The sequence below is a fragment of the Falco naumanni genome, chromosome 10 (genome assembly GCF_017639655.2).
Source record: "Falco naumanni isolate bFalNau1 chromosome 10, bFalNau1.pat, whole genome shotgun sequence".
Lineage (NCBI taxonomy): Eukaryota > Metazoa > Chordata > Aves > Falconiformes > Falconidae > Falco > Falco naumanni.
The window spans coordinates 5,669,231-5,686,650 of record NC_054063.1 but is presented as its reverse complement, the minus strand read 5'-3'; the positions used below and the strand labels follow the sequence as shown (position 1 = coordinate 5,686,650).

General features: G+C 36.4%; 1 protein-coding gene across 5 annotated transcripts in view; it reads right to left on the bottom strand.

Moving 5' to 3' along the window:
- Window positions 1-17,420, bottom strand: part of PIK3C2A (phosphatidylinositol-4-phosphate 3-kinase catalytic subunit type 2 alpha) — a 53,894-nt gene that overhangs the window by 12,692 nt on the left and 23,782 nt on the right. For 3 of the 5 annotated variants that reach the window (XM_040607973.1, XM_040607976.1, XM_040607974.1), the window contains exons 6-21: window positions 17,078-17,189; window positions 16,476-16,555; window positions 16,308-16,371; window positions 13,663-13,806; window positions 11,234-11,493; window positions 11,033-11,155; window positions 9,232-9,399; window positions 6,061-6,169; window positions 5,165-5,307; window positions 4,358-4,546; window positions 3,804-3,897; window positions 3,436-3,530; window positions 2,937-3,117; window positions 2,246-2,350; window positions 1,112-1,204; window positions 648-777 (exon numbers count right to left, since the gene is read on the bottom strand). In XM_040607973.1, coding sequence (XP_040463907.1) covers window positions 648-777; window positions 1,112-1,204; window positions 2,246-2,350; window positions 2,937-3,117; window positions 3,436-3,530; window positions 3,804-3,897; window positions 4,358-4,546; window positions 5,165-5,307; window positions 6,061-6,169; window positions 9,232-9,399; window positions 11,033-11,155; window positions 11,234-11,493; window positions 13,663-13,806; window positions 16,308-16,371; window positions 16,476-16,555; window positions 17,078-17,189 — 2,090 coding nt within the window. Of the gene's footprint in view, window positions 1-647; window positions 778-1,111; window positions 1,205-2,245; window positions 2,351-2,936; window positions 3,118-3,435; window positions 3,531-3,803; window positions 3,898-4,357; window positions 4,547-5,164; window positions 5,308-6,060; window positions 6,170-9,231; window positions 9,400-11,032; window positions 11,156-11,233; window positions 11,494-11,534; window positions 11,578-13,662; window positions 13,807-16,307; window positions 16,372-16,475; window positions 16,556-17,077; window positions 17,190-17,420 lie in introns of all 5 variants that reach the window. The other 2 variants (XM_040607975.1, XM_040607977.1) reach the window with 1 other exon arrangement.

Sequence of the window (17,420 nt, the reverse complement as noted above, 5' to 3'; positions counted from 1 at the left end):
CTATTGACTCTAATTCTAGAGAATCAGTGAAAACTAGCAAAAAGCACGTTCAAGGTGCATGGCGGTATTTACACTCAACTTTAAGAGTTTGTGACAGTTTCAAGCCTAGAAGACAGCCTCATATTACCAAAGAACCTTTTCCAGCATATGACACCAATTCTAGGCAACAGCACATGTGGAAAAATTTACAATGCCCCCACTTTTTGCACGTTTCAGTACACGGATGAGTGTGCATCTCTGACTCAATTGCAGAAGATTCCGAATACCTTAGTATTTCAATTTTGTCTTGAATACTTTTTCACTGTAACTACATTTTCTGCTATAGCACATTTTCTTGAGTTGCAATAAGGGCATCAAGAGAAGCCTTAGCTTTTATCATTATATTTATGTTTGCACCACTGTTCACAGACAACAGAACACATGAGAATCTTAAGGCTCAAGAGAAGAAACAAATGTAAATACAACTCAGCCACCAGGAAACGCAGAACACTTGAACCTGCTACACTCTTGCGTTCTGAAGCTCCTTGCACGGAAGGCTTTTGGCCTTCCACTGTTTCTGGGGCCTGCCTCGACACAATTTTTTCTGCCAGTGTAATGAGAAATTGAGGTGGGGGAGCAAAGAGTAGAGGCAGCATCTGGTTGCACACCTCTGTCTTTTCCAGTTGAGAGACACTTGAAGATAACCATCCGGAGATCCAGTCCCTCCTGCAGCCAAATCTTATCCATAATCTTAATCATTTGTAAAGCCAACATATCTTGTCTCAGATCTTCCCCAACCTTAAATGGGAAAATAAAAGTTAGAGACATAATATACTTTCATCAAAACTAAACTTCGCAGATTTTAATTGCTTTATATTTCCATGAAGAGATATATTATGCTACTTAGTTCTTCATAGCTATTCACTTAAAAAGAAAACCAGGCTACATTGAAGCTTTCACATGTGGTAGACTTACTTTCACATTTAACAACCTCTTCAGACAATGGATTCTAGACGCACAGGAGCAAACTCACAAGAAAACTAGGCATATTGGTCCATGCTAAAGTTAATCACTACTTCACTAGTATCAATTATCATTAAACTTTTTTCTCCGATACATGTGTAAAGCCTACCTTAAACATCACATTAATTTCTTCTCCCAGAGGGTCTGCATTTATCAGTGCAACTTTCAGTGGTACTGCATTGGAGCTGAAGAAAGAACATGCCTACAAGTAGATTTAGTATTAATACTCAAGAAGGACTATTCCTGCTAGACCAGAAAACAAGACATTCTGACAGCAAGCAGGTTTGACACACAATGTGTCTATTCAGACTTCAACATTGCAATTGTGGCAAATACATGCTTCCTTTGAATAAAGAGCCCTTTGGCTGTTATTTGTTGAATTATTGTACCAAAGCCAATAGTGTTGCACAGTGATCTTTTATACATTTTGAAGGAAAGATATTTATCTAGGGTTTATTCAGTCTAATCAGCAGCTTTTTTTGAAACCTAGAGAATATAAAAAACCCAAGTATTTGCATGTTTCACAGTATTTTCTCATTTATCTATTTTCAAGTGCACACACATGATTTAATAGTTACAGCAGAGAAGGAAAGCAAGATGAACTCTCTCCACAGAGGATTAAACCCAGTGTTTACAGGCCTTTAGGTTCTCAGTCATGCATGATGATATAATCAAGACTGTGGTTGAGTAGATATTGTCAAACCTTGCAGTGTTCTGGAAAAATAATTTACCTGCTTCTCCTACATTATTATTTGCTGAACCTTCACAGTCAAGAAAAGCTGTCTGCCTCCTTTGATTTAGTGCATCTCTTGGACACAACCAGTAACAGGTAGTTTCACCTATTTCACATTATCTACTCATTGTTTGAACCTGACAGCCTTGCTCCATTTTCTCTTCTGATTGCTACCACAAACAGGGCTTTTTCATGCACTTTGAACAGTCCCCTGCTTCGCTATAATCAGGATTGTTGGTCTCAGAGACAGGGTCTGAAGACCTAGTAAGTTATTACAGATATATACTTTTATAACAAGTACCTTCACTGGTTTTACCCAAGTGTTTGTATAAATTTTATCTGGGATAAGGTAATTTCACTGCCCTTGTTCAATCAGAATTTTTAATATCCCCCCTCACACCCAGCATAAACAGCTTTCAAGCACCTCAACTGATTTTTTTTTCTATTCACAAAAGCTTTGCCTATACATAATTTTTACAAATAAGTTTTGAAACTCTGAATGTGCAGTACCTTAATATTTAACTCTTTTGCCACAAGACTGGGATTGAGAGGCAGACGGCATTTGTTCTTCAAGAAAAATAACTGCACGCGTTCCATACCATTTTGCAAGGCAGCCTGCAGGAAAAAGAAAAATATTCAGTTAACTAACTGAAGCATCTACAGAAAACTTCTGGACAAAGCTACTCTTAAGAGAGTGTTTTAACCCCTCTGTGTCAAAAGGAACGTTAGACATTTTAATAGCTAAACCAGCAAGTAAAATACATAAGCCTAGTAGTACAACACTAATCACACAAGTTTGTGGGGTATGGTTTGGGGTTTTTTTTTTTTTTTTGTTTGTTTGTTTTTTTTTACTGAATCTGATAATAGCATCATAGTATCAAACTGTAAGTTCATACCACTAGCATATAAACAGATATCCTATTCTTTTGCATAACAGGTTTAAATCCAATTCCAGTTTATTGTATACAGAAACCATCCTACTTTCTTACCCTATCACTTCACACAATCTTATGTTTTAGATGACAAATTTGATGATCACCACCTTCATTAAGCCATTAATGTTAAAATGCAGAGCAATAGTTCTTCCTATATATTATACATAACATTTTATTGATCTTATATTAAAAAAGCAATTAAGTGAATTGTTTTGAGGGTATACTCTGTCTAATCTTCCTAAAGAATATGAAAAATATATACATACCTGCCGAGCAGATCCACTAGTTTGCTTTACTCTTTCTGCCACCATTCCAAAAAGCTGTACTAGTCTGGTCTGCTTCTCCAGCTCTTCCCTCAGCCTTTTTCCACAGATTGAAAGAAAAGCTCCAAGAATTTGCTCATACCTTACACCAAACTTTGTATCGTACAGTGTATCCTTAAGAAGCCTGAAATAAAGAATTTAAGTTAGATTTTCCTAAGAAAACTACTACAAACAATGCAATACTAAGATATTTGAGTATTTTTATGAATCAGTACTACATACGTCTGAAGTTACTGATACACAGGATATAAGAGGCAAGAAATTTGCATCTCATGAAGGTACTGGGTTTTTTTTTCATGAAAAACCCAACAGGATATATATTTTGTATACTCTCCATTCATAGCATTCATTGTTACGAACTATGACGTAAGAATATCTTTTCTGGAAATAGTAATCCTACAGTAAACACATTAAATAAGCAACAGAACAAAGAACACCTTACCAGTATAGATAGTGTGCTATTCGAATGCTTCCCAGTGCCCGAGCCAAAAGAAATTTGACAAGAGCACTGTCAAGGTAGGTTTCATACTTCAATGCCTAAACACAAAGAAAATGAAATAAATTGGTTCTGGATTTAGTTCTAGATGAGGACTGAGATATTATGACTAATGCACAGACAGAATCACCACAAATCCATGACAGTCACAAAACTATTATTTATCCAAATTGCTTTTCCTACTATGCATTAAGGTCATTAAGCGGAGAGGCATGCAATTGCACTTCTGCTGCTAGTAATCAGCAATTCCTTTGGGTTTTCAAAACAACAACAACAAAAAAAAATCAAACATCAGTGTAGGCAGAAAGTCTTACCTGTACAAACTGAGGGAGGAAATCTGTTAACTCATCATCACTTAATGTCTCTATCCAATTCACAGCTGTATTTCGTACTTCCTGGTCAGCAAACCTAGAGTCACCACAAATCCACATTAAGTTTATTCCGTTCATGTAGGATTATTATTTTTTTTTTTTTAAATCAGCTAGATAAAGACTTAATATTGATTTTTCTGTAACAGCTCAATAAAGGACCTATAAATTTGAAGCCCTTCATTAACTAAGATGCAAACGTGTGTGTTTAGGACAAGCATAGTTATCTCTCAAAACTTCTCCATAACTTGGCTGTACAACTTGCTAACCTGTTGCAAATTAGATTTCAGAATCCTAATCACTATTGCTATTCACTAAATGATTGGTTAAGCCTACATGAATAGAGTAAGCACACGTTCTTCAAAACTGAGAAAATATAGCTATTGCTACAAGAAATTAAAAAATATTTACCACAGCAATTGCATTCAGAATCTTTCACTGAAGAAGAGTTATTTAATGCACAACACACAGACAAAACTTATTTACACTGTTTTTCTTACTTTGAATCAAGTAGTTCCAGTGCAGCCAAGGGTGATAAAGGAGGCCACTGGTGAAGTAACGAATATATTTCTGGAAGACTTGCCCAGTCCCAGTGAGGGGCACTAACCAATATTTTTGGTAGGCTACTAGTATGACTATGACAGTAATGTCTCTTCTCCCACAAAAATTCTTTATCTTCTTTTGATAGCCTGCAGACAAAAACATTTCAGTTTATAACACACACTACAGACAGTCACCTGAATAATACCCATGCTACTGGTCATTGTATACATACAGATAATTTAACATGCAAAATGGAATGAAATTAAAATGGCTATTTCCTCCACAAAAGTCAAAACAAGAAGCAGAATAAAGACCCAAACATTACAGAAACAGTTGTTCAGAGTTATAATTTGGGCAGGAAAAAAACCCAACAGTTTTAGTATAATCTGAAATAAACCAAAACGTTAATGTTAGTTTGGTGCAGATGAGTGGGAAAGCCTGCCAGATGGCATACAAACATCTACTGCTGAAGCTGCCCCTGCTCCCTGTGACTGAAAAACTGCCAGGCAGATATAGGCATATGTAACAGGCAGCCAAAAGGTAGCAATCTTGTAGAAGGAGAGTACTGTGACACCATAGAAGGTAAATTCATTAAGTCAGCACTTATTTTGCAAGTTTAATTCAATCTCTTGCTTTAGTTCTCTATATGTCTTCAAAATCTACTACAACCATATTAAGGAAATTTAAGAATAAATAAGCATTCCATACCCTAACCACAAATTGTCATGTACAAAAAGACCATAGCTAGAAGGAGATGTACATACCCAATGGTATTATCCTTAGAGAGAATGGTAAGGAGACGTTCTCTCAGTGGTTTTTCTAATGTTTCTATGGTATGATGCACAGTGGTCTTTGCTGCTTGAGGAATTTTATATTCAATATCAAAAGCATGGGATGGGAAATCAATCTGAAAAAAAAACCCCAACATAATGCAAGTTCCTCAGAACAGTACAGAAAGCTCACACTTCCACTAACCACAGTTATTTAGGCACCTGAACTCTTTAGTTCTACATGTGTAACAGTTACTGTTTCCTGCTTATTTTTTTCCCACCTCAATTCTTCTACATAACTATGGTCCTTAAACATATGACAGTTGTGTTGTTGCACAATCCAGTAGTTGGAATACTCCTCAAAAGTGCAATGAGGATGCTTAGAGTGGAGACTGATCATGGAACGATTAAAATGTGCACCAGTACTTTGAACTCAACCACCAGCTCCAACCATGTTTTGGGACTGCTAGGCCATGCCTAACAAAGTCTTTGGAGAGAAATTTAGACAATTTAGAATGAGGGGTGCTTATGTTCTGTAAAGAAACTGGAATTACTGTTGTTTGGGTCTAGACATCTCCCATCTCAGCATACGTTTCTATAAACTGCTTTTCAGAGATGTTCTCTCCCAGTAGCGACATCATGTACTACCAAGGCACTGCCAAAGTCTCTTACTCCAGATAATAATTCAGTAACTGGTTTGTATACACTTAAGAGCAACTTTCCACAATTTTGTCCTTAATGTTGAGTAATCACCATTCTATACTGGCTTTCAAATATGACTTAGCAATATTTACACTCTCCCCAAAACATTAATTAATCTATTACCACTCACGTAAGAGTTACAATATTCAAACAAAACGTAGCCAGATCAAGTCAGAATTATACCTAACCTGCAAAACTATTCTTTCCGTATTTCCTTTCTTACTGGCCATCCCCGACACAAAATGCAGATGTGATGAGGTCCACAGTTGCAAAAGCTTTGTCCCACAAGTTAACAACCTGAGAAAAAGCAGCATGTAATTAGCATCACAATCTGTTTGCTTCAGCAAGAAATTATTAAAATACTATCTGGAGAAGATCAACAGTCGCTACAAGGAAACAATTCCAAAGTATTAGTGTCGTATAGGAAGGCACTTCAAACTGTGTGTGTTTCTACTGCAGAGATGAGAATTCATCTTATGACAACTATTTCAACATCCATCTTCACAAAAGAACACAGGAAATCAAACTGCACTAGCCAATACAGTTTGGAGCTTAAAAAAGGGTGCTAAAATCATCAACTGTCAATTTATTTCTTTTTCACTGGATGTCTTCTGGACTGTAAGTCCTTTAAGGCATTGCATACAACTTCTAGGTGGACAAGGCAAAGGAAAAAGTGCTGACACAGATGACCCAACTAAATTAAGTGCTCCCTATTTCTTACAGGAGAGAAATAACACTTTTGCCTCTGAGGAATGAGCTGAACACACACCTTCCTACATTCTCAAAGAGACACTAGCATAGGAATATTATAGACATCACCATCTGATACGTACTTTCAGAATCTAAGTGTGTTTGTATTTGCCAGTCTATTCCCAGTATTAATACCATTTCCAACTGTAGTAATGCACAACTAAGGATACCTCATAAACCAGTTAAGGGCTGAATGTTAGGTACAGAAAACTTTATTAGTCTTTAAAAAATCAAAATACAGTCTCAAAAGACTGGTTGAAGGCCAAACCTTAAATACATTTTGAAAAATGCTTTTGGGTTTATATGTGTTTCAGAAAAAGAACAATTCTTTATATGTAAATATTGACTAACTGGGAGCTTATGATGCCAGTAAAAATTACTTAATCATGTCGCTAAAATGTAACCGAATAGCTTGTTCTTTTTAATAATTCTCCAGTTTAATGTACATGCCACAGCTTCTGTTTCATACGCAAGCAAAGATATTTTAAGCTACCCACACACTTCATCTGAAGAGATTTTCACTTGACTATGGATTCTTCCAAAGCACATACATCACTTTTTTCTTCCTGTGTTTTAGTTCGCTACAAGTTTGAGCGCTGCCTGCTAGTGATGCTATTCTCAAATTTAACTAGAATATTTCGCTAGTATCTTTAATAACCTAGGTCTGAATTTAATTCATGTAGACTGTAAGTGGATGAGACCACTAGCAGCTCTACAGCTGTCACATACAAGCCATTCAGTAAACTCTGGCACAACGCATTCTATTGTAGTGCTCCGCACAAACAGAAAATACAGTTTTCTCCCCAAACTAACTGCTATGAGAACACCACACAGCATGAAGACAAGATGAATTTGCAATTCAAATCAAAGCAAAAGCTATGTTTTCAATCAAATACTGTGAAATGTGGTATTTATATGAGAGTCTGAAATACATTTTAGCAGAGGGCTGAAATAAGCATCATTCATGAAAATAAAACCAAGTTTCAGTGGAGACAAAGCAGCTGCCAGCCATCTTTGCAACACAAGAAAGTCTAAAAACTCTTTTAAGCACCCTCAAGTTGTTGCAATTGTCACCGTAAAAAGAGGAAGCAGAACAAGTAGAGCCACATTAGTACCAGAGAACAGAAGCCCACATGGAACAGATGTAAGCAATACATCGAAGTAACAGTCCAGGAAAAACCTGGTTGTCTTTCTGCAGCCTTGGTTGACAATTAGATAATTTAAGCTTCCAATAAGACCTAGGAGTCAGAAGCATATATAAATCTGAAGTCTTAAGCATAAATCCTGAAGCTGTTTTGCAATTGTGTCATCACTTGTGCAATATCATACCAAATTCTGGCACCTGCGGTTCAAATCCATTGGTTTATGTTTTGCTGGAATAGCTACTGAAGTGATAAACATTCTGGAATACACCTCATAAAAAACATTTCAAGGACAAGACAACTAGAACAAATCCAGGAACACTTCACTGAGGAGAGTTATAGTAGGGTTTTCATTCTTAGTGAAAAAGGTGTAACAGGATCCAGTAGTTATACTTGAAGGAAGGCTAGTTCAAACTTGAAATACATCCTAAGTTGTTAACAGTTGTTAATTATCCCTTTATTTTCATTTTATTTTTTTAAATTAAATCCAGCCCTGAATCAAAAAGACTAACTTCAGAATATCCCAAGTTCTCTATTACTCAAAAACATGTTGATGGAAGAAACCGTTAATTTTTCTTATCTATGAAAATATACCTGCATCTTAAAAAAACATCTAAATTTTAAAACAGTATTTTTATTCTCTTGGTAGCTTATATTTTGCTGCCCTATTACCAGATTTAGGAACTTAAGTGGTTCTTTCCCAGTGACACACTGGAAGCATAATGCATTGTTTACCTGCTCTAAGAATTCTGTTCCATTTCATGTTGCACTAGACACTACTCCTGCTGAAACCAAGGCTTGCTGCAAACTCTTTCTCAAGTTGCATTTTCTATCACCATGGCTCATAAGTTAGCAGATAAGTGTTAAGAGCCAGTTCTCAGCCAAAATATATATGAATACTGACTGAACTGCCTCCAAGCAGTATAATGTACTTTTAGGTCTTCTCATCATGTGTCAGAACTCATGAAGTGCCACCTACCAAGACCATACTCCTTTAGGAGGAGGGGAGACTATACATTCAGTACAGTGACACCAGCACATACTTTCCCTGCATATGACTTACAGGACAACATGTGAATGTCAGTGGACTCCTTAAAGGACAGCTTGAGTTATGCTTACACACTGAACTGCTGCATAGTTACAAACAGCTGGTAATACCATGACCTCTTTTGGCCCATGTTGCTATGTACATTTCCAGCAAATAAAACCACTTTGATCCAAGCAATATTCAACTCCCTCCAGCAGGTAAATTTTTCAGCTAGTTAGATGGAAATACTGCGACACAGGACCATGTTTTGTACCCTATTTAATTCAATGCATTATTTCTGTAGCAATATAGTTTACAATTCTTACATGGCTACTACATTCAATGGCAGAGAAACAGTTACTATTATTGTGGGAGTGGAGTAAGCTTTTATATAGAGTAAATCATATTAATAGTCTTACCCATATATTTTGGATACTTACCGCCTAAAATCAAAAAGAGGTAGAGAAACCTGACCCAAAATTTCTGGGCCCTTTCTCTGCTTATTTGAGTCAGGAGAACTCCCACTACTTTGATTTAGGATTCCAAACAAAGTCAGACATAAGACTGATTCTAAAGGCAGCTGTGAAATTTGGATGGGGAAAATTATTCTGCAAAATAGAAGTATTAAAAGTCAGTCAGAGGAAAGACAGTTGTTAGTAAATTACAGGTTTATCCATATAATCCGTTGATGCCTCTTTCTTTCAAAGAGTTACTTAACACTGAAGAACAAGCATTACATGCAATCCTAATACACTCTCACTTTATCTCCTATATCAGGTTGCAAAACCTGCACTTCTGCACTGTAGCCAGATTTGGAGCAACCCTTTTTAATCTTTGTCTATTAAATCACATTCCTCACACAGAACCATACTGTCCAGCATAACCAGTCTTCCCACTCTACTCACTAGGACACACACAACTCCATGTTAGCTGCCTCCTAATCTCTATCATTTAAAGAGCCAGCTGACAAGTTCCCCAACCACATGAAAAAAAAGTAACCTATTAAGAACTACTGAAAGCTAAATTCAAATGATACAAAACCAGCACCCATAAAGAAAGCAGATGAGAAGTATAGACCTCACTGAGCAATTTAAACTCAAATTTTTGTTTAAACTATTTTTATTGCTTCAAACATTCTTTAAGCTTGATTTTTCCTTAACGTGTCAAAATATCATTCTAAAAGTTACAACAGCATATTACTAAGCCAGTTACACTATAAAACACCACAAGTATATTAAGCAGCTTATAAGCAATCTAACACATCTTCCACTGTAATACACTGGTACTTGCCAGCAAAAGATCGGACCATTAATCCCCTGCATCATCATCAGAAAAAAAACTAAGGTAGTTTGAATACTCTCTGAAGGTATTCTAGAACCTGGAACTCTCATTCCTGGTCTGAAACAATCTGTCACTGTACACTTTCACACTTTCAGGGTATTCCCCAGGGTCGGTCTCTGACCTTTAAAAACAGCCAGGAACACAGATACAGAGTAACACGGAGCTCACCTGAAGCTCCAGTTATGACAGGCCACCCAACAGCGATGAAGTGGGAAAGAGTAAGCTGTGCACAGGTAATGAAAAATATTTACCCCTCCCAGTTAGCAGTTATCATCTGCCATCCTCTCCCTATTTATTCTCCACATGCCCTTCTTTCTTCCCTTCTACCTTCTCCCCCTGCCCCATAAAGAGAAACTGAAGTTTAGTAGCTCAAACCAGACATTCCCATATGCTACAGACAGGTACTCTTAAGCATTTATGCACTTGCTCTCTCTATAAAAATATTCCTAAATTAGTCCTTCCAATTGAGATACGAAGTTGTTACCATGTCTTTGAAATAAAAAATGATTCAACATAGATGTTAGTGAGTTGCTTCTCCTCTGCACTTACATAATTTAAGCACTGCTCATAAGCAAGCTTTAGTCATCCTTCTTTAAGCAGCACAAGCTGTTGCTACTACAACAAATGCTATGACCTTTGCATCTCCTTCTAATTGTATACTACTAACACATGAGCACAGGGCACTTGTCCAGTGTTTCCATTCCCACTTTAAAAGTGAGTAGAGAAATACTGTTTGGAAAAATATTTCTGATTTTTATCAGTAAGTCTCAAACATTGTTCTTTCAACACTTCAGATGGAAGCAGTAGTAAGAGTTGCTTGAACGTATTCAGGAGCTAGCTAGGAAGGTACAAGCTAAACCAAAATACTTTACTGAGTTTTAATATGCTGAAGTCACTTACAGTTCATCCCATTTAATCAAGTAGAAAAAGTTCTTGTATGTGCCAACCTTCTTGGACTGGATCGGCTTGAACAGATCTTTTCCATTATGGGTCAGAGAACAAATCAAGTAGTATTTCTCGTAACTAGACAAGAAAAAAAATAAATTAAACAAAAAAAAATATATATAAAAGGATGAATTTTACAATTAATAAATTACTCACTTTGATATCCAACCAGGAGAAATTCCATGAGCAGCAAATATTGTGAACTGGAGATGTTCTGTGGCAGTCCATGCTTCCTTGGTACTCTTACTATCTTTTGAAGAAACTGCTGCAGAACTGCTACATGAATTCACGTGGAGTTGCAGAAGGGCCTCAACTGCTCTTGTTAACTGGTCTATACTCACTTTCAGAGGGTTTTCAGGCTGCAGTGAAACTAAATTATAATTTATCTTTAATTCATATCTTCCTAAAGCAGCCACCTGAAAGCAGATTTTAAATAAGTTTTAAGAACTTTACTCACCAGATGAGCTCTTGCTTGTGTCATCACCGCATTTTAAGGATACCTACACAGTAAAGTTAGAGCAAGCGTCAATACTGAGAAACCCATACTAATTTTCCATTTGTCTTAAGTATCTTGTACAGAAGCTACAAAACATCTGAATTAGGCTGAATTATAATCTTAACTCTTGAGGAGCTTTGAGTAAACGGACAGCACTGCAATTTCTACATCATGCAGCAACCATTCACCATGTTCAAAAGCTCATGTTTTGTTAAGTCACAACTGTTTTGACCCCCTTTATGAACTCTTAAGACACAGTATATTGGAATATTGCTCAGGATACTCTAGCTTCTCCAAGCAGAGAGAAAACTCAGGACTGTTACGGATGAAAGCAGAAGCTGTTAGCTCAGTTACCTGGTAATTTCAGTCTGAGTAGCTGTTTTGTGGCATTTGTTAAGGTATCTTTTGTAGGCAGAATAACATTATATTTATTGAATAAGAGAAAGTGTTAAACAACTGAGAAAACCGAAGTACTGTAAGTACTGTTACTTTGTACTATCTGCTATGTCTGCTTCTTGGTCTGCTACAATTGAAGTCTAAACATGATACAGTATTACTGCAGTGTCTAGTCTCAACAAGGACACTGTTGAAGCCAACCGGTGACAAATCATAGGAATTTACTCCCTTCATAGTAAGGAAGGGTTTCACACCCAATCAAACTTCTGATAAGACTAAAGCTTGTCATGAAAACAAAGTTTATGATTCAAAACCAAACCCCAGTGAATTCCTAATACTTCGGAGAAAGTATAAGAGGTTTGCCACAACTGCTGCAGAAGAATTAATCCTCTCTTTTAGTGTATTAATTGAGCATCTTGTTAAGATTAAGTTTTAACTAACAAAAAATTTCATATTCTTATAGAAAAGATGGAGAAACTTGGCAGGGGGTGGGAATCTCATCACTTTCCCCTTTGAGAAAAACTGTCACATGTCCACCATACATGTCAAGTAGTAAAAATACTTTAGCATGACAGGATGCACACGAAAACTGTTGAAACAGCACTATATATTTAATTTTCTACTGGACAATCTATTGTTTTGTTTAGCTTTTTGGCCACGTCTTCCAACTACAAAACAATTACTTAAAAATTTTAAAAATGAAATCTAGCAATATCTTACATAAAGTCTAGATGCAACTGGCTCCAATCCTCACAGCAATTTCATTTTTGAAAACAATCTTATATGCCTCCATACATATCCTACTGGAACAGCATCATCTTTGAAAGTTTTTTTACACTACAATATAATCATTTCTACAGTTTTCTCCTATGAAACATTGAAGAAATATTTAACATCTTGTATTTTGTTGTTTTCCTAATATGTCTTCTGCATTTCCCTGCAAGGATTTTAGTTCTTGTGACAACTGTATTTATTTGATCTGTGTATTTTGCAAGACTTCTGCTCAGTATTACAAATATATCACTGAACTGATGAAGCCAAAGTGAGTAGAACAGCCTATGAATCACCACCCTAATAAGGCTGTAGGACAACAGAAATAGCACCATAACACCATTCAACTTTGCACACTTCTCCATTTAACAACTGTTTTTGGCAACGTGACTTGAGACCAGTTCTTCTCAAGTGAACTGTTCATTTTGATCATCAAGATCTGTTCTGTTTAAGAGATTTTATTTTTGTCCATATGCTCAGGAACACAGAAGCACGAACTGTTAAGACTTTTAAGATGCTACTGCTATTCACAAATACTACACAGAAAATACATGATGTGAATCCCTTCTTTAAGCACAACTGCATTGATTTTAGAGGACATAAGCTAACTGTTCATTTCCCTCAGTCAGATTTAGTAGCATCTGCTGTGACACAGATCTGTAATTACAGAACTGGAAAAAAGTGTTTTAGAACTAGTTTTAAAAAGTCACTATTCAGGAAAGGATTCCAAAAGCAAGCCATTAACACCTTAACAGCAAAAAGATGTTAAAATATATGGAAGATTATCAGGTAAAATAAAAAAAACCCCATATAACCCTGACAGAACTGTTGCTGGTATTTGCAACCACCAAAGATTATGAAATACTATTTGCCAGTGTTACAAAGCATACCTCCGAAAACAATTTAGAGTATGGAAGTTTACCTCGGCATTTTTAGTCCTTGGAAGATTAACAGCCCTCCTTAGCTTCTTTACCGATTCCGTTATTGCAGGAGTCTCTACACAATCCAATGTGGAACAGATTTTTCTGACAGTCTTAATTACATGATCTACTGCTTTATGCTGGTTCTAATAAGGAATGTACAACAGAACAGGTTGATCTGATCATAATTGTGAAACTCAGTATTCCTTTAATTTTACATTTGTTTAATGAATTGCCAAGAAAATTTCATTATGAAATGTGTAACTCAATTACATTAAACTACAGTATAACAATTTGATTAAACAAAAAACTCAGTATTGAGAGCTTCCTTATAGCTCAGTTATCAACACCAAAAGCCTAGTAGCACTGATTCTAGCATGGGGTCCCAAGAAACATTAGGCAGTTTCCAACCATTTTTCTACTAAGCTGTTGGCAGACAAGTATTTTCTAATTAGATACTAAGCTCAAATTGCCTCATGGTGTAAAAAGAATGTGTACTTAAAAAAAAAAAAAAGATATTCAATTAGTGTGAGAAAGGAATGCAAGAGAAGCAGTATTTCAATTTCATCCCTCTTCAAAAAAGACATTAAGTTCAAGTTACACTACAGTACAGCTTCCATAATGGAACTTATCTTTTTTACTGAAATTTACTTTTGTAAGAAGTTTGAAACTTTTGCCTTACATAGTATTTAAACGGTTCTTCCAGATGAAGCAATTGCAAACTGTCACCTTGGAAAAGGAAGGGGAGTTTGCACACTTCAAAGGAATTTTTTTTGGAAGGAATAGATCTGCTTCTTATCAGAAGATGAAAATGCTGGTAGGCTACTAAATACAAAAAACCCCAACGCCACAACAAACAATATGCTTCTAATATTCCCTTCCTCCTCCTCTTCAAGTAGAGGAAAAGCAACTTAAAACTATAATATCCTAGGTTTCTTGGGTTTCGGGTTTTTAATAGAAGCAAAAGGCTTCATCCAGTTTTAAAGACCACATGTAGAAAATGAAAATACTTGCTTCAAAATAACTTTACTTTTTAGAGGCTTAATGTACAGGGTTATAAGTGCTTATAAGTCATTGTGAAAGAAACAAGTAAAGAAGGATTAGTGTAAAACCCTCACAGCAAAATGTAAACTGATTCCCAGCCCCCACCCTCCCCAGATATAAGTCTCATGACCTTCTTACAAGTGGATAGCAAAGCAGCCATTTGAATCAAAACATTTTTGTATTGGGAGTTACCTGGCAACAGTTAACTTTGTCTGGTAAGAAAATAACCACAGAAGTCAGAACACATTGTAAATATTTAAGCCATACTTTCCAAGCTAACACTTTGAAGGTAACAGATGTTTTGACACACAAAAAGCAAAATTTCCACCACTATTTTCCTCACAGGCTCTCAAATTAATCTCAATAAACAGACAAAAGATAAGTTTTAAAGTGTCCAGTGATGTGAAATCAAAGGCTGTGTGCAAGTTACTTACAGATGACCCTGTCTCACTCGGATTAGCAAGCTTCAGCTACTGAATACGCACAGGAACTCACTTCAGGAAGTAAGAAATTTGAAATGCAACTGCTGATACTTGGACCTAATTATCATCACCTACAAGCTACATCTCCCACCCTCAGAAAGACTGTAGAAAAAGTAGAATATCAAGTCTGAATTGAGGTGTTTTGCATTCCTCACCTCGGCCTGTGAAATCAGTTAAACAAGCTGAAGCAGCTGCAAGACCCAAGCAACACAAGCACCACATACCAAGGAGCAGTAACATCTTACTCTTCTACAAAGACTGTGTTCACAACTACCCGTCAACAAGGTGAATCACCATCAAGGGAATTAAATAACGTTAAGGGAATATATAAATAGCAGGGACATCAGCTTGTTCAGACCTGCATTCCTGGAGAGGTAAACGTATGTAGTGGAAATGAAAAGTATTGTAATTAAGTCATTCTTTTCAAGACTGTTCTTAAAGAAACTAAGAAGCATAGCTACCTGATGTTGAAGTATTCAAGTCTCCTAGTTACCTTACTATCAGGAGATGAGCTAAGCTTCTCCTTTTGGAAATGAGTAAAGCAGGTTACTTTCAGCTAGCACTTGGGAAATCACTCCCAACTATTCCACATGCACACTGTTTTAGGCTACCTGCCATACACTGAAATTGACAATGGTTTTGACAGTGTATTTTAAATTAATCCAGTAGTGCAGAATGAGATGTTACTACACTTTGTGTAAAACTTACTTGTATGTTGCAAACGTGCTTCAGTTTCAACTCCCATTGAACACAACTGTTACTGCTCACTTTTGTAGATTTTTTCCTGTTACTAATATTCATTCATGGCTCACAACAGTGGGTGCAGTCATGATTCAGGATTTTGCTTATTCCCCTAAATTAATCTCTTCCAACATTTTTGAGGAAAAGGTTATTTTGCACCCCCAGGACTTGGAAAATACATTAAGAATTGTGATGATTAAGTAATCATCAGTTAGCAAGAAAAGAGCAGTAATCTAAAAATCCATTATTCCAATTTTACATTTGACAGCTTGTTCAAATCAGTTTTCCCAAGAACACCTGCAAGCCTTCTCCCGCCAACTATCTCATTATTAAACTTTCTCATGCTACTTTTAGTTCAGCAATAATTTACGAGGACTTACCTCATTTTTAAGAGCTATATTGACTTGCTTCTGATACACATCAAGAAGCTCTTCAATAGAAGACCTGCAAGAAATAGTAGTTATTGAACTCAAGTGCAAGAGCGTAATATAACCCCAGTCAGAAACTCAGCAGCAGGCTTGATTACTAAAATAACCACATAACATTACCTTATAATAGGTTCCCTGAAAGGCTTTTCTACTTTGTAGAGGTGTTTGGTTAGATGTATGGGTGTGCTGTCATCATCTTCCTGCAATAAAATATGAGATATCAAGTCCAGTTCTCACCTTTCTATAATTTGTAATACTGTTTTAGAAGTTTCCCCTTCTATTCCACAGGCATGAGTAATGAAAAATATAAGGTGAACTCTTCAAAGGGGAAAAGAACTAATTAATAGCCTACGAAACAGATACACATTGGAACAGAGGGAAGAAACAGCAATTGAGTGCCATATCCAATTTAAGTAAAAAAACTGTTCAAAACATCTATTTAACTCTGAAACTTGTTGCTTCTTTCAGGCCTCAATTTTAGTCCTAATGCTTGCATACTTTTTCCAGCTATAGTACTTAGTCTAATAAGAGATATTAACCATACTTAATTTGCCTTGCAAAAATTCAGTATGTATGTCATTCCCTCTCAGTAAAGGACACAATTCCCAACACCAAGAAGACCCAATGCTTTGTTAACACCACAAAGAGCTTACACCCTCAGATCCATCAACTCTGATGCAAACTCCCAGCCTCTTGAAGATTTACATTGCTGCTGTACTTACTGTTCGTGCTAGATCTCTGCATATTACACTGTGGGTCAAGAGCTGCAGTTTGATTTCTGTATCCCACTTCCGACAGTTCTGAATATATTCATGACTTCCAACACAGTGCTTACTGTTAAACAAAGAAATCTATAGTTACACCAAAACTATGCAGTGTTCTTAAAAACTCACATGACATGTTTAAGGCAACCTGTTGGCTCAAAACAAGGAAATGGTGAATCCAGCTCTGTACCATACTTCTTGATCTGATTTTTACTTCTGCAGAAGCTTTAATACACTATTACAGATACCTGTACTTTTGCTACAGCTCTTAGCTACCATGGCTAATGGTGACACCAAATAT